At 42.6% G+C, this 24,635-nt stretch overlaps 1 protein-coding gene across 2 annotated transcripts in view; it reads left to right on the forward strand.

The window, feature by feature from the left end:
- Positions 1-24,635, forward strand: part of LOC108414577 (general transcription factor 3C polypeptide 1) — a 50,812-nt gene that overhangs the window by 25,054 nt on the left and 1,123 nt on the right. The window contains exons 20-36 of one of the 2 annotated variants that reach the window (XM_037543398.1): positions 4,779-4,890; positions 5,652-5,787; positions 6,443-6,515; positions 7,141-7,314; positions 7,952-8,100; positions 8,918-9,060; positions 10,720-10,801; positions 11,886-11,998; positions 13,633-13,692; positions 14,331-14,424; positions 15,731-15,903; positions 17,122-17,405; positions 17,448-18,000; positions 18,527-18,765; positions 19,520-19,803; positions 20,045-20,696; positions 24,341-24,377. In XM_037543398.1, coding sequence (XP_037399295.1) covers positions 4,779-4,890; positions 5,652-5,787; positions 6,443-6,515; positions 7,141-7,314; positions 7,952-8,100; positions 8,918-9,060; positions 10,720-10,801; positions 11,886-11,998; positions 13,633-13,692; positions 14,331-14,424; positions 15,731-15,903; positions 17,122-17,405; positions 17,448-18,000; positions 18,527-18,765; positions 19,520-19,803; positions 20,045-20,696; positions 24,341-24,377 — 3,358 coding nt within the window. Of the gene's footprint in view, positions 1-4,778; positions 4,891-5,651; positions 5,788-6,442; positions 6,516-7,140; positions 7,315-7,951; positions 8,101-8,917; positions 9,061-10,719; positions 10,802-11,885; positions 11,999-13,632; positions 13,693-14,330; positions 14,425-15,730; positions 15,904-17,121; positions 18,001-18,526; positions 18,766-19,519; positions 19,804-20,044; positions 20,697-24,340; positions 24,378-24,635 lie in introns of both variants that reach the window. The other variant, XM_037543397.1, reaches the window with a different exon arrangement.

Raw genomic sequence — 24,635 nt, forward strand, 5'->3', positions numbered from 1 at the left:
GGTGTGGTTTGGTAGGTAGTTCTTGGTGTGGTTTGGTAGGTAGTTCTTGGTGTATGGTTTGGTAGTTCTTGGTGTATGGTTTGATAGGTAGTTCTAGGTGTGGTTTGGTAGGTAGTTCTAGGTGTGGTTTGGTAGGTAGTTCTTGGTGTGGTTTGATAGGTAGTTCTTGGTGTGGTTTGATAGGTAGTTCTAGGTGTGGTTTGATAGGTAGTTCTAGGTGTGGTTTGGTAGGTACTTCTTGGTGTGGTTTGGTAGGTAGTTCTTGGTGTGGTTTGATAGGTAGTTCTTGGTGTGGTTTGATAGGTAGTACTTGGTGTGGTTTGGTAGGTAGTTCTTGGTGTGGTTTGATAGGTAGTTCTTGGTGTGGTTTGGTAGGTAGTTCTTGGTGTGGTTTGGTAGGTAGTTCTTGGTGTGGTTTGATAGGTAGTTCTAGGTGTGGTTTGATAGGTAGTTCTAGGTGTGGTTTGGTAGGTACTTCTTGGTGTGGTTTGGTAGGTAGTTCTAGGTGTGGTTTGATAGGTAGTTCTTGGTGTGGTTTGATAGGTAGTACTTGGTGTGGTTTGATAGGTAGTTCTTGGTGTATGGTTTGGTAGTTCTTGGTGTATGGTTTGATAGGTAGTTCTAGGTGTGGTTTGGTAGGTAGTTCTAGGTGTGGTTTGGTAGGTAGTTCTATGTGTGGTTGGGTAGGTAGTTCTTTGTATGGTTGGGTAGGTAGTTCTTGGTGTGGTTTGATAGGTAGTTCTTGGTGTGGTTTGATAGGTAGTTCTAGGTGTGGTTTGATAGGTAGTTCTAGGTGTGGTTTGGTAGGTACTTCTTGGTGTGGTTTGGTAGGTAGTTCTTGGTGTGGTTTGATAGGTAGTTCTTGGTGTGGTTTGATAGGTAGTACTTGGTGTGGTTTGGTAGGTAGTTCTTGGTGTGGTTTGATAGGTAGTTCTTGGTGTGGTTTGGTAGGTAGTTCTTGGTGTGGTTTGGTAGGTAGTTCTTGGTGTGGTTTGATAGGTAGTTCTAGGTGTGGTTTGATAGGTAGTTCTAGGTGTGGTTTGGTAGGTACTCCTTGGTGTGGTTTGGTAGGTAGTTCTAGGTGTGGTTTGATAGGTAGTTCTTGGTGTGGTTTGATAGGTAGTACTTGGTGTGGTTTGGTAGGTAGTTCTAGGTGTGGTTTGATAGTTAGTTCTTGGTGTGGTTTGATAGGTAGTACTTGGTGTGGTTTGGTAGGTAGTTCTTGGTGTGGTTTGGTAGGTAGTTCTTGGTGTATGGTTTGGTAGTTCTTGGTGTATGGTTTGATAGGTAGTTCTAGGTGTGGTTTGGTAGGTAGTTCTAGGTGTGGTTTGATAGGTAGTTCTATGTGTGGTTGGGTAGGTAGTTCTTTGTATGGTTGGGTAGGTAGTTCTTGGTGTGGTTTGATAGGTAGTTCTTGGTGTGGTTTGGTAGGTAGTTCTTGGTGTGGTTTGATAGGTAGTTCTAGGTGTGGTTTGATAGGTAGTTCTAGGTGTGGTTTGGTAGGTACTTCTTGGTGTGGTTTGGTAGGTAGTTCTAGGTGTGGTTTGATAGGTAGTTCTTGGTGTGGTTTGATAGGTAGTACTTGGTGTGGTTTGGTAGGTAGTTCTTGGTGTGGTTTGGTAGGTAGTTCTTGGTGTGGTTTGGTAGGTAGTTCTTGGTGTATGGTTTGGTAGTTCTTGGTGTATGGTTTGATAGGTAGTTCTATGTGTGGTTGGGTAGGTAGTTCTTTGTATGGTTGGGTAGGTAGTTCTTGGTGTGGTTTGATAGGTAGTTCTTGGTGTGGTTTGATAGGTAGTTCTTGGTGTGGTTTGGTAGGTAGTTCTTGGTGTGGTTTGATAGGTAGTTCTAGGTGTGGTTTGATAGGTAGTTCTAGGTGTGGTTTGGTAGGTAGTTCTTGGTGTGGTTTGGTAGGTAGTTCTAGGTGTGGTTTGATAGGTAGTTCTTGGTGTGGTTTGATAGGTAGTAATTGGTGTGGTTTGGTAGGTAGTTCTTGGTGTGGTTTGGTAGGTAGTTCTTGGTGTATGGTTTGGTAGTTCTTGGTGTATGGTTTGATAGGTAGTTCTAGGTGTGGTTTGGTAGGTAGTTCTAGGTGTGGTTTGGTAGGTAGTTCTATGTGTGGTTGGGTAGGTAGTTCTTTGTATGGTTGGGTAGGTAGTTCTTGGTGTGGTTTGATAGGTAGTTCTAGGTGTGGTTTGGTAGGTAGTTCTTGGTGTGGTTTGATAGGTAGTTCTAGGTGTGGTTTGGTAGGTAGTTCTTGGTGTGGTTTGGTAGGTAGTTCTTGGTGTGGTTTGATAGGTAGTTCTAGGTGTGGTTTGATAGGTAGTTCTAGGTGTGGTTTGGTAGGTACTTCTTGGTGTGGTTTGGTAGGTAGTTCTAGGTGTGCTTTTGTACATAGTTCTAGGTGTGATTTGGTAGGTAGTTCTTGGTGTGGTTTGGTAGTTCTTGGTGTATGGTTTGATAGGTAGTTCTAGGTGTGGTTTGGTAGGTAGTTCTAGGTGTGGTTTGGTAGGTAGTTCTTTGTATGGTTGGGTAGGTAGTTCTTGGTGTGGTTTGTTAGGTAGTTCTAGGTGTGGTTTGGTAGGTAGTTCTAGGTGTGGTTTGATAGGTAGTTCTTGGTGTGGTTTGATAGGTAGTACTTGGTGTGGTTTGGTAGGTAGTTCTTGGGGTGGTTTGGTAGGTAGTTCTTGGTGTGGTTTGGTAGGTAGTTCTTGGTGTCGTTTGGTAGGTAGTTCTTGGTGTGGTTTGGTAGGTAGTTCTTGGTGTGGTTTGGTAGGTAGTTCTTGGTGTATGGTTTGATAGGTAGTTCTAGGTGTGGTTTGGTAGGTAGTTCTAGGTGTGGTTTGGTAGGTAGTTCTAGGTGTGGTTGGGTAGGTAGTTCTTTGTGTGGTTGGGTAGGTAGTTCTTGGTGTGGTTTGATAGGTAGTTCTTGGTGTGGTTTGGTAGGTAGTTCTTGGTGTGGTTTGATAGGTAGTTCTAGGTGTGGTTTGATAGGTAGTTCTAGGTGTGGTTTGGTAGGTACTTCTTGGTGTGGTTTGGTAGGTAGTTCTAGGTGTGGTTTGATAGGTAGTTCTTGGTGTGGTTTGATAGGTAGTACTTGGTGTGGTTTGGTAGGTAGTTCTTGGTGTGGTTTGGTAGGTAGTTCTTGGTGTGGTTTGGTAGGTAGTTCTTGGTGTATGGTTTGGTAGTTCTTGGTGTATGGTTTGATAGGTAGTTCTAGGTGTGGTTTGGTAGGTAGTTCTAGGTGTGGTTTGGTAGGTAGTTCTTGGTGTGGTTGGGTAGGTAGTTCTTTGTATGGTTGGGTAGGTAGTTCTTGGTGTGGTTTGATAGGTAGTTCTAGGTGTGGTTTGGTAGGTAGTTCTTGGTGTGGTTTGATAGGTAGTTCTAGGTGTGGTTTGGTAGGTAGTTCTTGGTGTGGTTTGGTAGGTAGTTCTTGGTGTGGTTTGGTAGGTATTTCTTGGTGTGGTTTGATAGGTAGTTCTTGGTGTGTGGTTTGATAGGTAGTTCTTGGTGTATGGTTTGGTAGTTCTTGGTGTATGGTTTGATAGGTAGTTCTAGGTGTGGTTTGGTAATTTGTCATTTAGTTTGGTAGTTTTCTTGTGGTTTGTTAGGTAGTTCTTGGTGTGGTTTGGTAGGTAGTTCTAGGTGTGGTTTGGTAGGTAGTTCTTTGTATGGTTGGGTAGGTAGTTCTAGGTGTGGTTTGATAGGTAGTTCTAGGTGTGGTTTGGTAGGTAGTTCTTTGTATGGTTGGGTAGGTAGTTCTTTGTATGGTTGGGTAGGTAGTTCTTTGTATGGTTGGGTAGGTAGTTCTTTGTATGGTTGGGTAGGTAGTTCTTGGTGTGATTTGGTAGTTCTCAGTGTGGTTTGGTAGGTAGTTCTAGGTGTGATTTGGTAAGTAGTTCTAGGTGTGATATGGTAGTTCTCAGTGTGGTTTTATAAGTATTTCCCAGTATGGTTTGATAGGTAGTTCTCAGTATGGTTTGATAAGTAGTTCTAGGTGTGATATGGTAGTTCTCAGTGTGGTTTTATAGGTAGTCCTTGGTGGGGTTTGATAGGTAGTTCTTGGTGCAGTTTGATACGTAGTTCTAAGTGTGGTTTGATAGGTAGTTCTAGGTATGGTTTGATAGGGAGTTCTAGGTGTGGTTTGGTAGTTCTTGGTGTGGTTTGATAGATAGTTCTTGGTGCGGTTTGATAGGTAGTTCTAGGCGTGTTTTGATAGGGAGTTCTCTGTATGGTTTGATAGGTAGTTCTAGGTATGGTTTGGTAGGTAGTTCTAGGTGTGGTTTGGTAGTTCTCGGTATGGTTTGATAGGGAGTTCTAGGTGTGGTTTGATAGGTAGTTCTAGGTGTGGTTTGGTAGTTCTCGGTATGGTTTGATAGGGAGTTCTAGGTGTGGTTTGATAGGTAGTTCTAGGTGTGGTTTGGTAGTTCTCGGTATGGTTTGATAGGGAGTTCTAGGTGTGGTTTGATAGGGAGTTCTAGGTGTGGTTTGATAGGGAGTTCTAGGTGTGGTTTGATAGGGAGTTCTAGGTGTGGTTTGATAGGGAGTTCTAGGTGTGGTTTGATAAGTGATTTGGGCAAATCGGATCTGGGTCAACTAACAGGTTCCTTCTGGCACTCCATACTGGTGGATTGTTTTCTTCCATACGAGTGACTGTAAGGAAACTTCTACGCAACACACAGTAGAAAACTTGTACCAACATTATCACAGATTCTTTATTACTGAAATGTTTTTATTGTTAATAATGAACCCTTTGTCTGTGTGTTTTATCTCTATCTCAGGTGTAGTTCGTCCTCGTTCTCGTCTCTCTGATGGGGATGGAGATAGAGAAGGGGATGAGCCAGATGTGGCTGTAGGAGCTGAACGCTACGAGAGGCTGCAGTACACTCTAAAGTGAGAACCTTTAGCATTTATTATGATTAATTCCCGGTACTGAACAGTGACCAGTAAAGGTGGACCTCTAGTTTACTATCCAAGTTTCTGCTGTGGGATTCTGGTAGTATATTAGCGCTAAGCGATCAGTGAACATTTTTGGCCATTCTGGATTAAGCACAGACATTGGTTGCTATTATATTCTGTTGTGATGTCATGCTCTGTGATTGGTTGCTATTCTGTTGTGATGTAATGCTCTGTGATTGACTGATATTAGATTCTGATGTTATGTTCTGTGATTGATTGATAGTAGATTCTGTTGTGATGTCATGCTCTGTGATTGGCTGCTGTTAGGTTCTGTGATGATGTAATGCTCTGTGATTGGCTACTTTTAGATTCTGTGATGATGTAATGCTCTGTGATTGGCTGCTATTAGGTTCTCTTGTGATGTAAAGCTCTGTGATTGGCTGACAGTAGATTCTGTTGTGATGTAGTGCTCTGTGATTGGCTGCTAGTAGATTCTTTGATGATGTAATGCTCTGTGATTGGCTGATAGTAGATTGTATTGTGATTGGCTGACAGTAGATTCTGTTGTGATGTAATGCTCTGTGATTGGGTCATATTAGGTTCTTTGATGATGTAATGCTCTGTGATTGGCTGATAGTAGATTCTGTTTGATGTAAAGCTCTGTGATTGGCTGCTAGTAGATTCTTTGATGCTGTAATGCTCTGTGATTGGCTGATATTAGATTCTGTGATGATGTAATGCTCTGTGATTGGCAGGGGAAGTTGTGATGTGGTTGATGATGGCGTAACCCCCGGTGACGGGCAGGGTGCCGGAGGACTGGACTCTTCGTTCTTCAGTCATCTTAAACGCAACTGGCTCTGGACCACTCACCTGGTCAGCAAACCTAAAAAGGTGAGCCATTAGAAAAAAGGCCATTTGGCTGTTGTTTTGCAAAGTTTTTATGTAAAATTTTTTTTAAAATAAATACTAAAGTCACAAATCATCCCCACGTCAGAATTTTCATCGTCCCCTCTTTGTTAATACAATAATACAGTATTCGACTATTTAATATTAACACTGATGTTAAAATAATGTTTCTTCAGTTTCTCAGCGTTTCTAATTTCTATCAATCATTTCATATTTATTCTTGCAATACGATTATTTGAATGATGAATGTTTTGTTTCACTGCCTTGATTGTGAAAAATTCAAAATGTATTAATTCTGTAAACCCTTATATTAAGATTGGATAAATATTGTTGTAATATTGCAATGCTGCCTCTTGAAGGACACACAATACAGGGCAGCCAATCAGAACAGAGCTCATTTACATATATCAGTCTTAAACTCACAGTAACAAGAAAAGCCTGTTTAATTTGTAAGCAACAAAGAGAGGTTAGAAAATGTTCGAGTGAATATTAATTATGATTCTTTTTGGTACATAAACCCACACAAACGTGCACCTCAGAGGGAAAGCAGTGCAGTACAGCTGGAGGATTTGGGCCCTTACATGTTGTATTGACACTGAACATTTACATTAAAGTTGTCAATGTTTTGTGAACCTTTCAGCCTGGAGACAGTCACACTGTGCGTCTAAGGAACCTGCTGTCCAAACACCCCCTCCCCAAATCTGTGTGTGCAGGTCAGTACACTGTTCCTTGTTTAGTTTACTTATAAAAGTGTTTATTTATCTTTATTAGGATCCCAATCTCAGTGCAACAGTTGCTTCAGCTTCACAGATCGTAGAACAGATAAGACAACAGTATTACACAAACATACGAAACCTACTGGACTACTAGGCTATATCTTCTGTATACTGTCCACGCTTTGAGATAAATCTAAAGATAATGTCCTAAATTCTGTTTAACTGTCCATTTTTACCATTAGCTTTTCTATTTAGTATCTTTAAGCACCTGCGACAGGTGGCATAACAAGTTCACTATAACCTGCATAGTGGCCTTGCATTTGTTTATATTGCACAATATTTCTCTCAGTGGTTAAAACATCCTCTATAATGCAGGACAAGTTCCTCCCTGTTCCCACTGTTTGTTTAATCTTCTTTAAATCATTCTAAAGCTTTATTCCAACGTTTTCATCAATATTAACACAAACAGACAGTTTGCCTTTGGAGTTCCTCAAGGTTCTGTTTTAGGGCCACTACATTTCTCTAGGAAATGTGGATAGCAAATATGTGATAGCAAATATGTGATGTGAGTCCAGACTCCGAGTTCAGTTCTCTTCACTGTAAACTCCCTGGTTCCTCACAGCAATCCAGAGTGGCGTGGGTGGCAGTACTATGGCTCCCCCTGCTGTTCAGGAGGACAACGTGCAGATGGACGTGGAGCCGAGCTCCAGAAACCTGCAGGTCCGCGGAGGAAAGAAAAACAAACGCAAGAGACAGAAGAAAGAGAGCAGCAAACCGACTAAAAGGAAGAGAAAAGGTGTGAGGCTTTTTGTGCACTCCGACTGACCCAGATTTCCAGACGTAGCTGGTCAGCCAAGACGTTTGGCGCTAGTTTAGTCATTCCTTTTAAGTTTTACCATGTAAGGCCTGTCTAACACACACTAGCTCGTGCGGACATCCTTGGTTCTTGGCGCTGGTTCTAACGAGCAGCTCAGCAGAGCAGCGGTAGATCGTGTCTCACTGGCTGATCTAATGCCACATCCCAGACCACACTTTCATACTTCACCTTTTACATTAATGAGTGCACTTCTAATGGGATATGCACTATTTTTACACACTATTTTAGTGAGCTAGTATGTGGTTTGGACGGGGTGGAGAATCTCAGCCGTTTAACAAACAAAAGCTGAAATCTTATCACGCCAACAACCAATCAAATAAAGTCAAGGCAATGCGCTCAAATACACTTTAAAAGTTTTAAATTTAAAAAGTGTTTTAAAACGTGTTTTGCTGCCTTTGCTGGATCAGTTATGGCTTCATCATTGCACACAGCCACAGCTCTGCTGAGTGAACTTGACGTTGCTACAGGAATGGTGGCAGCACAGTTGTGAAGTCATCAGCTGTAAGTTGAAGAACTTTTAATTTTTTAAGTCTTATTTGTGTTTATGTATTTTCAGTGGTCAGTGTGAGAAAGCACACACTGTGTCAGGATGAAACTGACCGCAAGGCTCTGTTGCGAATGACCAGACAGAGGGTCACGTGGACTCACCTGGAGGACAGCATTCTGATGCTCTGCAGAGTGGCCAGCCACTTCCTCAACCGCAAGGTATACAGACAAACAATAAGTGTGTGAAATACTGCAGTATCTCCTTTATGTGGAAACATTCTCAGTGCATCAAAATGTGTTTATTTTTTTATTTTATAAATATCAAGTGGTGTGACGTCCAAATACATTTGCTGTTTGGGTAAGTTATTATTAAAAAGGGTCATTTAGTCACATATTTCTAGGTAACATGTTTTGGCTTTATTTTGTGTTTTAGAACACTAAGGTTGTAAAATAGAGCAGCTTTAAAAAACTCACTGAAAACTTTCAACTGTAAATTTAGATTTTTTTCTAACGTCTTTTGGCAAGATAGGACTTTTTTTCTGCCGTACTTCAAAAAAGGAGTGAGCAGCGTATTTCACTAAAAAGATGACCCATGAGAGGTCTCTACGGCTTTTCACAAATACTGTAAAAATGGTTATTTTTGAGAGGCGACTGCAGGAAAACCGTGGACAGTTTATTTTAATTTATTTTAAATATTGTATTTTGTATTAATGTGTGGTTACACCACCTAACATTTCTGGGTGGCAAAATTCTATTTAAAAAATGAATGTATGCTTTTTTTAAAACTAAGGCAAAAATATTAATGCTCTCCTCTTTTGAATTCTCCATCTCAAAAGTTAAAGCACACAGTCACCATCTTCCAGTTAGACTAAATATTAATAATTATATGTAATCTTTAACTGTTAATAATAATAATAACGACTAGACAGCTCATATTTATTCATATTCCATCGTATTTGGTCCTCACAAGTGTAGCAATACACCCACAGACATTATCTTCAGATTTATAAATGGATGATTTTCATTCCTTTTTTAGATTAAGAAGACGTTTGTTGGGTGGAACGTGGTTCGCGATATTCTCCATTCTGAGCTAGAACTGTCTCTAGATAAAACCTCGCTGTCAGTCGGGCGCCGTTCACGCTACATCATGAAAAACCCGCAGACCCAGCTCAACTACAGGTAAACTACAGAATGCTCTAGAACTGAGCTCAACTACAGGTAAACTACAGAACACTCTAGAACTGAGCTCAACTACAGGTAAACTACAGAACACTCTAGAACTGAGCTCAACTATGAGTAAACTACAGAACACTCTAGAACTGAGCTCAACTACAGGTAAACTACAGAACACTCTAGAACTGAGCTCAACTATGAGTAAACTACAGAATGCTCTAGAACTGAGCTCAACTATGAGTAAACTACGGAATGCTCTAGAACTGAGCTCAACTATGAGTAAACTACAGAATGCTCTAGAACTGAGCTCAACTATGAGTAAACTGCGGAATGCTCTAGAACTGAGCTCAACTATGAGTAAACTACGGAATGCTCTAGAACTGAGCTCAACTATGAGTAAACTACGGAATGCTCTAGAACTGAGCTCAACTATGAGTAAACTACAGAATGCTCTAGAACTGAGCACAACTATGAGTAAACTACAGAATGCTCTAGAACTGAGCTCAACTATGAGTAAACTACGGAATGCTCTAGAACTGAGCTCAACTATGAGTAAACTACGGAATGCTCTAGAACTGAGCTCATCTATGAGTAAACTATGGAATGCGCTAGAACTGAGCTCAACTATGAGTAAACTACGGAATGCTCTAGAACTGAGCTCAACTATGAGTAAACTACAGAATGCTCTAGAACTGAGCACAACTATGAGTAAACTACAGAATGCTCTAGAACTGAGCTCAACTATGAGTAAACTACGGAATGCTCTAGAACTGAGCTCAACTATGAGTAAACTACGGAATGCTCTAGAACTGAGCTCAACTATGAGGAAACTACGGAATGCGCTAGAACTGAGCTCAACTATGAGTAAACTATAGAATGCTCTAGAACTGAGCTCAACTATGAGTAGAACGTTATAGAATTTAGCTCAGCTACATATAAACTAGCTAAATCTAAACTACAAATGCATTACAACTTAGCTCGACTGAACTGTGGTCTGAAATCCAGTTCAACTACAGGTAAAGTACAGGATGCTCTAGCATACAGGTCAACTAACGTAACCTAAAAAAGCTCTAGAACCCAACAAAATGGAAAGTAAACTACAGAACATTCTTGAACTCACCTACAGCTACAAGTGAACACAGTAGCCTTTGGAATGGAATTCACCAGATGGTACGTTCTAGTACCTTCTATTACACATCTTGACTTTAAATAAAGTAAATGTAATACAGCTCAACTGCAGAACCTCCTGGAAAGCACCAAAACTACAGGTTAAATGATGCTTTAGAACTCTGCTCAAAAACCCACCTCAGCTACATGTGACAAGAGAACACTGTAGAACCCAGCTCAAGTACAGGTAAATGATAGAACCATCCAGAACACATCAAAGCCATGCATAAACTGCAGAACCTTCTAAAGTCAAGCTTGGCTACAGGTGCATACAGAAGACCTATAGAACCCCACTCCAAAACAGTTCCACCATAGATCTCCCTGAAAGAAGCTAACAGCTAAAATAGCAGAATACTATAGAACGTAATCTTCTACACATTATAGAAACACTACAGCAGTAATCTAGAACCTGCTCCAGCCGGACAGCACGGTGAGTGAGTGTGTGTGTGTGTGTGTGTGTGTGTGTGTGTGTGTGTGTGTGTGTGTGTGTGCGTGCAGGATCTGTCTGGCTGAAGTGTACCAGGACAAAGCCCTGATCGAGACGTTCATGAACAGAACCAACAACTACGACGACCCCAAGGTGAGTCTGGCACCTCGAGAACATACGACGTGTTAAACTATTGGATTGTATTTGGGTTTTTGGTTTTTTTTTGATGAAATAAAGAGTGGATGACGCTTTACTAGAACCCTGCTACAGAACACTGACATAGCCGTGAGTGAAGTGTGTGTGTGTGTGTGTGTGTTTATATGTATATATATGTACTGCTTGAAAAAGTTGAAGGAACTCTTTGAAAACACATCAGATCTCAAAGGGAAAAAAAACATGCAGAATATCTTTCCTGATATGGACTGGGTAACATTAGGAGCGAAAGGATGCCACATCGTTTAATGGAAATGAAAATGATCACCCTACGGAGGGTGCTTGTATGGACTCCACATGCTTGTATGCATGCCTGACGATGTTGGGGCTTGCTCATAATGAGACAACGGATGGTGTCGTGGGGATCTCCTCCCAGATCTGGACCAGAGCATCACTGAGCCCCTGGACAGTTAGAAGTGCAACCTGGTGGCGGCGGATGGACTGAAACATGATGTCCCAGAGGTGTTCTACTGGTCAGGCGAGTGGGGGGGACCTGTCGATGGCATCAGTTCCTTCATCCTCCTAAGAACTGCCTGCATACTCTCACCACATGAGTCCGGGCACGGTCGTGCACCAGGAGGAACCCAGGACCCACTGAACCAGTGTAGGGTCTGACAATGGGTCCAAGGATTTCATCTCGGTACCTGATAGCGGTCAGGAGGGAACAGAAGGTCCTTCTCGGAGAGGGAGGCGTCAAAGCTGTGGGAGAAGGTCCTTCTCAGAGAGAGAGGCATCGTAGCCGCTGGAGAAGGTCCTCTCCCCAGGCACGGTGGCCCGTTCCTCAGCCTGCAGGGTAACATCAGAACACAGCAGCACACAAACGACAGGCTAAACAGGTCATTCAGAACATCTGGACAGGTAACAACAACACGGCACTGTTATAGTCCTGACGGTCTGTCAGGACCACTGACGACTGTTTAAGGCTGCTGTGACTGTTTATAGCAGAGTTATATGAACATTTTAATGTAGATTTACTGGAAGTTAAGGCTCGTTTTTGTATTTTGTGTGTGTGTGTGTGTTTTAGGTATGTGGTGAGGAGTTTAATGAGTTTGTCAGCGCCCTGAGAACAAAGTTCAGCTCCAGCTATGGTTCCAGTGATGTCGTCATTCCAGATACCAAAGAGGAGCTTTTTAACAAGTAAACACAGCCCAGAAACACAAACACTGTGTCCTTAATTCATTGAAGCTCAGTTCTGACCGGACCCGTTTATGAAGCTGCTTTGCGCAGGCTGTGGGCGTAATGCCCTGGGACATCTGATTGGCCATTTTTGTTAATGAGATTTATTTATTTACCTTCCACTCATCCACACATACACACCATGCGCAAAGTACAGCTCTCGGACCCCCGAATGTCTCAAAATTATGACGTTATGTTGGTCATTTGGGTAAAACAAATGCTCCAATCCAGATTGAGTGAAGCTCGTTGTTTATCTGCTTCACCCACAGTCAGGTTCTGGCTTTAGTGTTCTTCACTAAACTCGGGGTTCATGACTTTTACCCTGATTCTAGCCCTGATTCTCAGTCTGAGTCTGAGCTGGTGGCTGTAGTCTGGAGATGTTTGGATCAGTCGGAGTCAACAGTTGGAGAGAGACCAGAGTTGTGTTTGAGGGGCACTGACTCAGATTTAGTGCCTCCTCATTGCGTTTCAGACAAGTCAGAGGTCATCAAACATCTGGCTTTTTCGACCCGACTCAGTTTACGGTAGTTTACGGTAAACTAGTCAACGACTCAATCTGAACAGATTCCTGCAACAACCAATGAAAACAGAGAGCAAGAGAGGAAAATACATCAAGTAAACAAAAAAAAGGCTAGAAGTCTTTCCTGTGTGGAGCAAACTTTTCAGTGAGCTGAGTTTAAGACTCAGTCGACTTTATGTACATTTAAAACTCCACTTAAACATGTTTACCTGCTGCTTCTTTACTGTTTCAGTGCAAACGACAGAGAAAACAGCAGTGAGTAGCGAGCAGCTCCACATTGGTTTGTCTGCATGAGTTCAGTGAGCTCCGTTTAAGCCGCAGCTTGAAAGTTGTGTAGTGTGTGATGCCTCTGATTGGCCATTTTTGTTAATGAGATTTCTTTACTTACCTTCTGCTCACCGTGTGCAAAACAGGGGGTCTCCCTTAGTGTAGACGTTACCATGAAAGCGAACATCCCGTGAGTCCAGTCAGAGTGAGATGAGCAGCAGTGAGCAGTGATTGTGTTTTTAACTGCTTTAAAATGACGTCAGACTCAGGAAAACGTCCTTCACACGTCCTTATTAAAGAAGGCAGAGAGGAAGACGTCGTGCTCTGAGATGCATAAGCTGGACGTCCGTCCCACCGCCGTCTTTTAAAGATCAGAGCATGAACTTCGTCTCCTCTGCAGACCAGTTTCTGCTCCGCCGTGTTGAACGGTATAAACTCTCACTGTGACGTGACGCACATGCAGAACGGACTGAAACTTTCCGATAGGGAATGTAATCGGATACAGGCGCTTACATGGATATTATTCTTCTGTTTAACGGATTATTTAATGGATTACCCACCTCGATCAATCACATAGAAACTGTATTCTGACTGGGCTCAATCAGACTAGACTATTCTGTATAGAATGTGGGTGTGTTCCATTCAGATTGAGCTATTAGTTGGATTATTAACGAATTGTTAGGCTGTATGTAAACATGTCTACTGATGAATAACACAGCGTTGATGAATAAGTGCCAGTATGTAATTGAACATGTTAATTTTGAACCATATTCAAACAGATCTGTTCTAATTCATCTGCCCATTCCAGGTTTAAAGTGTACGTTATCGGGGAAGAACCAGCTCTGAGAACCAAGGATGTGCTCACCAGGTAAGAACGTTAAGTCTGTGGTGTGTTATTTATGCTATGGTTGCGTCTTTAAATCAGTAGGGAGGGAAATTTATAATAATAATAATAATAATTCTACAATTATATAATGGATAATAACTAACATTGACCGACAAAAGCTCAAGCAGCTGTCATTCCATTTTCTGGTTTGTTTTCTTGTCCATGATGTGCCGATGGAATTGATTGGTTTGGCTTGATCATCAGTTTCCAGCAAGTTTCATGTGATTTGCATGAGACTTTACGTTATTCAGTGAAATGTAGTTTAAATTTCAAGCCGCTGTGTTCAACCACATAAAGCCAAGCTCAAAGTTTTATAGTCATTGCATCATTAAATGACTATTAAAGTTTGCTGGAATAAACAGAATTATAGATAATATTGTTTTTGTGCCGAGGCTGATGCTGTAAGTCATTCTGGTAAATGAATAAACGTTGCTCTGAATGTTCTGCTTGAGTTCAGTGATGAAGGAAATCCTTAAACGTTTATTTATTTAATTGTATTGATCTGAAAATGATTATACACTTAGTTAATAAACTAACTACAAGTGTGTTGAGAGCAATGTGTTGGCGGACGTGTAGATGATTATGATGTTTGTTTGTTTGTTTGTTTGTTGTGTGCTCAGCGTGGAGGATATTCACTCTCTAGTGCTGAATAATTTGATCCAGAGCACCCTCGTCCTCTCCAGCTCACAGATGAAGACCTGCCAGTCCTTTCAGGTGCTTGTTTTGTTGTGGAAGAAATTAATATTGCAGTTTTTGTTGTACCTTTTTGTCAAAAATCATAATCGATGCCTATCTTCTGTTTGCATGTGCCAGCAGTTGCGTTCAAGATTTTCACTCACCTTCACTCTTCTGTAAATGTGATGTGACGATCGACTTGATTTGGACTATTTGTAAAAAAAACACACTTTGGGTTAGATTTTTTTTTTTTTTTTTTTTGGAAAATGTGAAAATAAGTTAGCACCCCCACAGAGATGTGGTTTTTTTTGTTTGTTTGTTTTTTTTTTGTTTTTCAGCACATTTTAGTGCAGTTTCTATTCATATTTCTATTTTATAAGTTTAACATATTGAAAAAGAATTAAACATAACGTCATAACATCAATAAATATAATATCTAATGCCAGAACTTTTGCATGAGCCACAATTTTTGGTGTTTTAAATGAATTGAATTAGCAGGAATTGTGCTTTAAAGCATGCAGTGTAAACATTATTTACACTTGACAAAATCCACAGTATGTACTTTGACATGGGGCGCACAAACTTTTGCATGAAACTACATTTCAGAGGACATTTCTACTTTGTTTGTAGTTGCTTGTTAACACAAATAGCTACTCAGCCAATCACACAGCCGCAGCTCACTGCCTTGTTGATGTAAGAGGTCAGAGGAGAATGGGCAGACTGGTTCCAGATGATAGAAAGGCAACAGGAACTCAAATAACCAACCAGAATCTCTGAGGAACGTTTCCAACACCTTGTTGAAAGTCTGACATGAAGAATTAAGACAGTTCTGAAGGCAAAAGGGGGTCCAGACTTTTACTAGCACCAGGGTGTACCTAATAAAGTGGCCTGTGAGTGTATGTTGCTGTTAACGTTGCGCAGAACCTACGTTGTGTTAGTACATGACCTGATGGTCCAAATGTTCTACAGCACATTGTTTCCAACAGCCTAACATAAAACCTCTGCTGATGAAAATACGCTGTTGGTATATTGATGCTTAAAACGTCATGGCTGGTACCTGAAGTTAAATATATCTACTTTCTCAAAAATATGGATAATATCCAGATCTCTGTGAATATGCAGTGATCCGACATCAAATATACACTCCACAGTAATTAGATATAACTTACATAGACGGTATTTGAGCAACACAAGCTATCTTGCTGTGACTGAACATTGTACATTACATTGTTCCTAATTTCATGGCACATTTTTGCATTAGTCTCAATCTGGGATTGTGAATTTATATTTCTACCTTTGTTTCTCTCTCTCTCTCTCTCTCTCTCTCTCTCTCTCTCTCTGTTAGTCCTTCTCGCTCTACAGTAGATATAATTCAGAGGTGCTGCACCAGGCCTTCCTGAACTGCAAGAAACGTGGACTGGTAAACCGGCGTCGGGCCAACAAGGTCCTCGGCCCGAAGAAGAGCAGAGCCGTCCCCTTTGTGCCCATGTCCTATCAGCTCTCTCAGCACTACTACAGGTACTACTGTCCTATCAGCTCTCTCAGCACTACTACAGGTACTATCAGCTCTCTTAGCACTACTACAGGTACTACTGTCCTATCAGCTCTCTCAGCACTACTACAGATACTACTGTACTATCAGCTCTCTCATCACTACTACAGGTACTATCAGCTCTCTCAGCACTACTGCATGTGCTACTGTACTATCAGCTCTCTCAGCACTACTACAGGTACTACTGTACTATCCGCTCTCTCAGCACTACTGCAGGTCCTATCAGCTCTCTCACCACTACTAAAGGTATTCCTGTATTTTTACACTATTGATCTTCTTTCTCCTCAAACCATGCTTTGCACTCACTCAGTCCTGCATTTGTAAATCTACTGAATGTCCCCATTACAGAGCTACAAACTACAGGGGAACCTATGTGTGCTGTTAATCTACAGGGAATCGCCAGGGCATTTACAGGGGCTTAGAATGTTTTAAGGGTAATCTATGAGGGAACTACAGGGGCCTTTTGGGGAATCAACAGGTGGTCTGTGGGAATGTATAGATCATTTTTGATCCCCCAGAGATTTCATATTGTCTGGATCTTTGTATTTGGGATACTTTAATTGCTTTAGAAATGCAAACTCAAGTACGTGTACAGTGCTTTTTTTGAGGGACAAGAGGTTCTACAAGCTGTGAGGCATCTGGAGGGTGATTTATAAGGAATCAGCAGGGTATTTGTGGGTGATCTAGCTATTGATGTGTTAGGAATCATTTTTATTCTACCCATCAGGTCTGTGTGGGGTTTGCGGGTGATCTGTGAGTGATGTCTTGGGAATCTTGTCTTTTAGTTGTGAGGTTTCTCAAGTGACCTGATGGGGATCTTTTGGCAATGAGCAAATGTGCAATATATGGCTGACCTAAAGGAGGCCTGGCAGTTTTAATGGGTGATCCATGGAGGATTCATCAGTGGATCTATTGAAGATCTATGGGGGGTGTATGGGTGATATTTGGATGATCTGCCGAAGATATAAGGATGATGTAGATGATCTGCAGAAGATCTATGGGGGTGTTTGGGATCTATGGAGTTTTGTTGGTAACCCGTAGAGAAGCTAATAAAGATCTGAGGGTGATGTATGGCTGATCTATGGGATTGAGTGATTGTCTGTGGACAATCTTAAGGATGGTGCAAAGAAATTGCTCACGTGTTCTTGCTTTCTGGTCTGAACATTTGAGCTTTCTCCTTTCAGGTATTTCACATGGCGTTTTCCCAGCACAGTGTACAATGAAGTTTATGACCTGCTAGAAGTTCTGCGTCAGAAAGACGGAGTGGATCGGCGGAACACCTTCTCCTTCCAGCAAGATAAGGAGAAGGAGGAGCAGAAGTACATAGAAGAGAAGGAAGAGGAGAGAGTAAATGTAGAGAGCGAGAAAGCAGAGGAGAGGAATGATCAACTAGAAAAGGCTGAGGGACCAGGGGCTGGGGTGGAAAGACAACAGCAAGAGGTTCCTGGTATAGACCCTGTCTCTGTAGATGTGGAGCATCCTGCTGTAGACCCTAAAGAGTCCTCTGGAGATGTGGAGCATCCTGCTGTAGACCCTAAAGAGTCCTCTGGAGATGTGGAGCATCCTGCTGTAGACCCTGGAGATGTGGAGCATCCTGCTGTAGGCCCTAAAGAGTCCCCTGGAGATGTGCAGCATCCTACTGTAGACCCTGGAGATGTGGAGCATCCTGCTGTAGGCCCTAAAGAGTCCCCTGGAGATGTGGAGCATCCTGCTGTAGACCCTAAAGAGTCCCCTGGAGATGTCAAGCATCCAGCTGTAGTCCCTAAAACCCACACTGGTGGTGAGGATCCTTCTGTAGACTCTGCATTACCTTCTGGTAATTTAAGGGAACCTGCAGTAGACCCTCTGTTACCTCCTGGTGATGTGGATGATTCTACAGTAGACTCTATAGCACCCCCAACTGATGTGGAGGACATGCTGACATTCCCCATTGATGCTCCAGGAGGGGCATCGCTCTGCTGCCTGTCACTCATGACTCTGGGTCTGCTTACCGTGGACGTGTCCGTACCACAGCAGGTCGTGGTGGTGGACAGTACGCTAGTGGACAGTGATGTTATGAAGAGGTAATGCGTGTATTTTGGGAAGAATAGATAATAAATATGAAGTTATTTTATTTTAAATAAAATACTCTGCACTTTTTTTGTATTTATCTATTAAGATTTGCCTGTTTTTAAGGATACATTCTTATTTCTATCTTAATTTTATTGTATTTCTGGATATTTAATTAGGTCTTCTTTTGGTTCATTTAGTAATTAGTTACAGCTTTCTACTAATTATTTGACAGCTGTGAAGTGGAACAGGACCAGGACATTAATTAATTAATTAATTGATTGATTCTATACATTTATCTATGTTTTACATTTGCGGCATTTGGTAGACGCTTTTATCCAGAGCCACTTACAGTTTGATCATTTTACACAGGAAGGCCAAGGTGGTGTTGGGAGTCTAGCCCAAAGACTCTTATTGGTATTGTTTAGGGTGGTTACCCAGGTGGGGATTGAACCCCAGTCTACAGCGTAGAAGGCAGAGGTGTTATCCACTACACTATACTAAAGTCAATCATATCTCAACGTTGTGTATGTGTCCCAGCATCACTAAAGAGCTGGATGAGGAGGAGGAGGATGAAGTCGAGGATGAAAGGAGAGGACGTTTTGAGGTGAAAGCTCGGCAGGCCTCCCACACCAACTACCTGCTGATGAGAGGATACTTCGTCCCGGGCATCATCAGCTTGAGGAACATGAACTCCACTGACCACATCGCAGTCAACTCCTGCACTGTTAGGATACAGCTACGGCGTACGCCTGCACACACGCTCTTCAGAGAGGCCGGTAAGACACCACCTACGAACCAGGCCTGGGCAATTTCTTACAACAGAATGGCTGTTGGATGTTTAATGTGTTTTTGATAGAACGATGATGCCATTCTGGTCGTCCATTTGGCAGTAGCAGTGAAGGCTTGACGTTTGAGCAGTCAGTGCTTACGTACATGAGGTGGCGCTGTGTTTTTTACTCTGTAGTCAAAGAAGGTAGAAGAATGCCAAATCTAACTCCCCGTAGATGCTGTTTGAAGACTTTTCCAAAATGGTTCTATATAGAACCGAATGTACCAAGTTCATTATGAACCCGAAGAACAGTTTCATCATGCAAAGAACCCTGTAAGCATGCAGTTGGTTCTTCGAGAGTTTGTGTTAAATGCGCTTTAAAGATAGCACATGGTATAGATTTTTTTACATAAAGCCATTTATCACAGAAAACAAATGGATGGAGATGCCAGACTGAGAATACACACCCTGTTCTAGCTAACTTGTTGCGCTCTCTCTCTCTCTCTCTCTCTCTCTCTCTCTCTCTCTCTCTGTCTGTCTCTGTCTCTCTCTCTCTCTCTCTGTCTGTCTCTGTCTCTCTCTCTCTCTCTCTCTCTCTCTCTCCCTCTCTCTATCTCTGTCTCTCCCTCTCTCTCTCTCTCTCTCTCTCTCTGTCTCTGTCTCTGTCTCTCTCTCTCTCTATCTCTCTCTCTATCTCTGTCTCTCCCCCTCTCTCTCTCCCTCTCTCTCTCTCCCTCTCTCTCTCTCTCTCCCTCTCTCAGACGGAGCTCTCTCCGTGGTGACTCGCTCGTCTGTTCCCACAGTCTCGGCGTCGCTCTCGCGGGTGTTTAAGCAGCGGAGCAGTGTCAGTGAGCAGAGTTTTGTGGATAAGTTTGTGCCCTCATTGGGTTACAGCAGTATGGACATGGAGGCAGTTCAGGCCCTCAGAGCTGCCGTGCAAAAAGAGGCGGAGTTTGGTATCGACAGGTTGGAGCTGAGCAGGATGTTCTCTCACCTGGAACAGGTGGAGCACAGCAGGAGCAGAACACTACAGCAGTACATACAGGTACAATAACACTACAGCAGTACATACAGGTACAACAACGCTACAGCAGTACATGCAGGTACAACAACACTACAGCAGCGCATACGGGTACAACAACACTACAGCAGCGCATACGGGTACAATAACACTACAGCAGCTCGAACACACAGGATTAGGCCTAGAATCAATCATTTTCTATATAAATGGTCATTCAGGTGGTCTTTGGCAATTCCACATGGATAGACTTATGTATTTTCTGTAGGATCTGATAGATGCTGAGGAGCTGGTGGAGGTGGGAGCTCTCTCTCAGCGTTTGGTATGTGTGGACTCTGGCGCCCCCTGGCTGCTGCAGTGCCCGACACAGGTGTGTGATGAGCTAGTCCGGGCGTTCTCCATCCCGGAGTCCCTGAAACGCAAGCTGGGATTCTCCCGCCATCAGCTGGGCAGCCACGGACCCCCTCTGGCCAAGAGACCCCGGCAGGCCATGAAGATGGGTACCATGAAAACCACGGCCATGGTGACCACCTCTGCTGATTCTGCTGCCACTGAAACAGTTGCCAAGGAGACAACAACTGTCAAATCCACTGCAGTCGACACCACTGCTGCCACGTCTGTTACCATAGAGACCGCCTCCTCCATTGCAGCGGTGACTGCCTCAGCTGAGACTGCTGCTTCGGAGACAGTTCAGCCAGGGAAAGTTACTATAGAGATCTCCACAGTAAAGTTGACTGCTGTGGAAACCATTCCACCTGAGACTTCCACACCTGGGGTGGAATGTAGTGCTGAAAACTTAGAAGGGGCTAGAAGTCTTCCTCCAGACCCATCCTCCTCAGAAGCAGGACTCCGTGATGAAGCTTCTGGAGCGACTGGTAGTTCACTTCAGAAAGACAACGCAGCAGAGCCTCCAGCCACAGGTGGGTGTGTCGAGGAAGCCCTGATTAAGCTGGATTAGTTTTTCCAGAGGAGTCGTTTGATGTCATTTGTATGGGATTTGATTGACTGTGGAATTTCTCCAAAATAAACCCAGATAGTTGAGTTTGAAACAGCCTGTTAGCGTAAAGATTAGAATTAAACAGGTCTAAACACAACAATACACTATATTTCCAAAAGTATTCGGTCCCCTGGCTTCACACTCATATGAACTAGAGTGACGTCCCATTCTTAATCCATAGGGTTTAATATGATGTCGGCCCACCCTTTGCAGCTATAACAGCTTCAGCTCTTCTGGGAAGGCTTTCCACAAGGGTTAGGAGTGTTTATGGGAATTTTTGACCGTTCCTCCAGAAGCACATCTGTGAGGTCAGACGCTGATGTTGGACGAGAAGGCCTGGCTCACAGTCTCCGCTCTAATTCATCCCAAAGGTGTTCTATGGGGTTGAGGTCAGGACTCTGTGCAGGCCAGTCAAGTTCTTCCACACCAAACTGGCTCATCCACGTCTTTATGGACCTGCTTTGTGCACTGGTGTGCAGTCATGTTGGAACAGGAAGGGGCCGTCCCCAAACTGTTCCCACAAAGTTGAAATTATGTCCAAAATCTCTTGGTGCTGAAGCTTTAAGCGTTCCTTTCACTGGAACTAAGGGGCCGAGCCCAACTCCTGAAAAACACCCCCACACCATGATCCCCCCTCCACCAAACTTTACATTCGGCACAATGCAGTCAAACAAGTACCGTCTCCTGGCAACCGGCAAACTCAGACTTGTCCATCGGATTTCCAGACGGAGAAGCGTGATTGGTCACTCCAGAGAACTCATCTCCACTGCTCTAGAGTCCAGTGGCGGCGCTTTACTCCACTGCATTCCACGCTTTGCATTGCGCTTGGTGATGTAAGGCTTGGATGCAGCTGCTCGGCCATGGAAACCCATTCCATGAAGCTCTCTACGCTGTTCTTGAGCTGATCTGAAGGCCACATGAAGTTTGGAGGTCTGTAGTGATTGACTCTGCAGAAAGTCAGTGACCTCTGTGCACTATGCCCCTCAGCATCCACTGACCCCGCTCTGTCATTTTACGTGGCCGACCACTTCGTGGCTGAGTTGCTGTCGTTCCCAATCGCTTCCACTTTGTTATAATCCCACTGACAGTGGACTGTGGAATATTTAGTAGTGAGGAAATTTCACCACTGGACTTGCTGCACAGGTGGCGTCCGATCACGGTACCACGCTGGAATTCACTGAGCTCCTGAGAGCGACCCATTCTTTCACTAATGTCTGTAGAAGCAGTCTGCAGGCCTAGGGGCTCGGCTTTATACACCTGTGGCCATGGAAGAGACTGGAACTCCTGAATTCGCTGATTTGGATGAGTGAGTGAAAACTTTTGGCCGTATAGTGTTCTTCTGAATAGGAACAGTCTGTTACTTGGGCTACACTCATAACAAAACATGTTCTATATAGTACAAAAGAAGAGTTCTTTAGCTTGTAACAATAGTGGAAAGAGTTTTGTTGCTATATTGCACTCTTTTCTAAAAGGTTCCATATAGAACCATTTACAGCACTTTCTGAAGAACCATTTCATCATGTGAAAAACACTTTAATCATGCAAAGGGTTCTTTGACCGTTCATGGTTCTATATAGAGCATTTTTCTTTATTAAAGAACTCTCGAGGAACCGTCTTTTTAGGGTGCGGATCATCTAGTTTTGGACTTGCAGATACAGAAGCTGTGCCACCACCTATGCACTGTTTTAGCAGTTAGCCTTGTCTTCCAGTCACTGAAGAGGAGGTTGTCTATTGGCGTGAGATTCATTTGAGTAGCACTGCTGCTCCTGATGGACTTCAGTGTTCAGCAAAGTTTAAAAGATGTGCTTCATATTTACTCAGCAGACTCATAAAAACTCTGGACAGATCCCATCAGTCGCTCAAATCACAGCACCTCTGCATGTCAAACGAGTCCAGCTACAGTAGGAATTAAGGTGAAGTTGAAGGATTTTGTTCTGCAGCATTTGGGGTGGGTTTTTCACATACGAGGAATTTTGCTGCTACATTATGATCAACAACCAGCGTTGAAATAACTACACAAACCCTGTACCTGAGTTAAAGTCGAGACCTCCAAGGTAAAATATTCCTCCAGTAAAAGTAGAAGCTCCTCCCTTTAGACCTCCACTGGAGTAAAAGTACTAAAGTATTTCCCTTCAAATGTACTTAAGTATAAAGTAAAAGTACTAAAAGAGGAATTCTGGCTCTGATGTCCTGTTATCATTTTTATAACCAGACTGGCTTCATGAACTCATTTCAGGTGAAAGTCCTCCAGCGTCTCTCTTGGTAAACCAGTCTTTTAATAGAACGTCATTAATTAGTGACGCTGACGTCTATTAAAATGATCAGAAGCACAAAACACTGAAGGTAAACAGGTTCCATCAGGCAGAACCGTGTGGCTCTGAAATCACTTTTTACACACAAGCAAAGTTTCAGTTTCAGATTTATTTACAACTTAGTTCCAAGTTTAAGTTGAATAAAAACTGGCTTTAAACTCAGGATCACAGATGAGCTCCTTTACTATGTTGATCTGTAGGCGTCTGTTCATAAACATAAACCAGCCCAAACTCATTTACTATAAAATGAAATGGTGTTTGTAGAAATTCAGAAAAAAGCCGCGTCAGTCTCGACTGCATATGTGGACATATTTCTATATTGAGCTCTATTTACACAAAGTTAGGTTAGTTCATCATTTATGTTGAACAGACTCTCCCAAAGTTTTACGCTGCTGCGCTGACGTTGAACCGCGTGCTGCACTGGGTCGGTATGACCAACAGGTCAAAACCAGCTCTAAACAAAGTGACCGCTGGGCCCTGATTGGTGCTCTGGCTTTGCGCTTCTTTCGTTTTGACATGTTACGTTTTTATACACACAGAAACCAAAAGGAACCACAGATTTCTCAAAATGTAGGAGGAAAAAGTCGGATATTAGACTCTGAAATGTAGTGGAGTGAAAGGAAAAAGTACAATATTCAGGTACTGTCCACCTCTGTCAACAACACAATTATTAGAGAAACAAAATGCATTTCCATTTTTTCAAAACGGTTAGAAATTAAAATATATAAACTTTTTTGGTGACCAATAGTTTTTATTTTATCTGCTAGAAACAGTAAACATGACAGAACTGTTTACATTGCCAGGGCCTGCCATAAGTGGAGAGATAATAATAATAATAATAATAATAATAATAATAATAATAATAAAAACAAAAAAATCTATATGGTCTACAAACGTTCCCGTTTACAGAGTAAATGAAAGTGGATTTTAAGAAAAGCTCAAATACGTCTACAATATTAAGAGGAATGATTAGGTTTGATGACCTGAAGCAGAAGTGCTGCAGAAACCAGTTCATCCTCATCTGACGCTCTGAATTCAGCTCCTGAAGGCCTTGCTGATCAATGAAGAGCTAATCAGGTGTGTTTATTGAGGCAGTGAGCTGAAGTCTGCGGAGTCCCGGCCTGCGAGGACTGGAGTCTAACACACGGGACCTAAACAGTAGAGTTCGTTTAGACTTCGCTGGTCTTGAAGCTCAAACGATGTGGAGTCTGTGTTTGTGTTTATGTTCTAATGCCTTTCTTCGTTTCTGCTGCAGGAGGAGGAGGGGATGTGAGGAGTTCTGAAGAGGAGGAGTGAGTCTAGTTTCATCATCATGTTACAGCCTAAAGTGTGGATTAACTTGGGAATTAGAAAATAAATAAATCATTAAAAATGTAGGAAAAAGTGGGAAAGTTTGGACACCATTCCAGGTCGTTAGGCCTGGTTAGGCAGAGCAAGAAATGTTGAATTTGCACAAAGTTGATTAAAATCCATGCGTTCCACACTTTAGTCTGAGTCTTGCGTCAGACATGATCAGATATCTGAGCTGGTGTAAATCAGTCTCACAGTAA

The sequence above is a fragment of the Pygocentrus nattereri genome, chromosome 12 (genome assembly GCF_015220715.1).
Source record: "Pygocentrus nattereri isolate fPygNat1 chromosome 12, fPygNat1.pri, whole genome shotgun sequence".
NCBI lineage: Eukaryota > Metazoa > Chordata > Actinopteri > Characiformes > Serrasalmidae > Pygocentrus > Pygocentrus nattereri.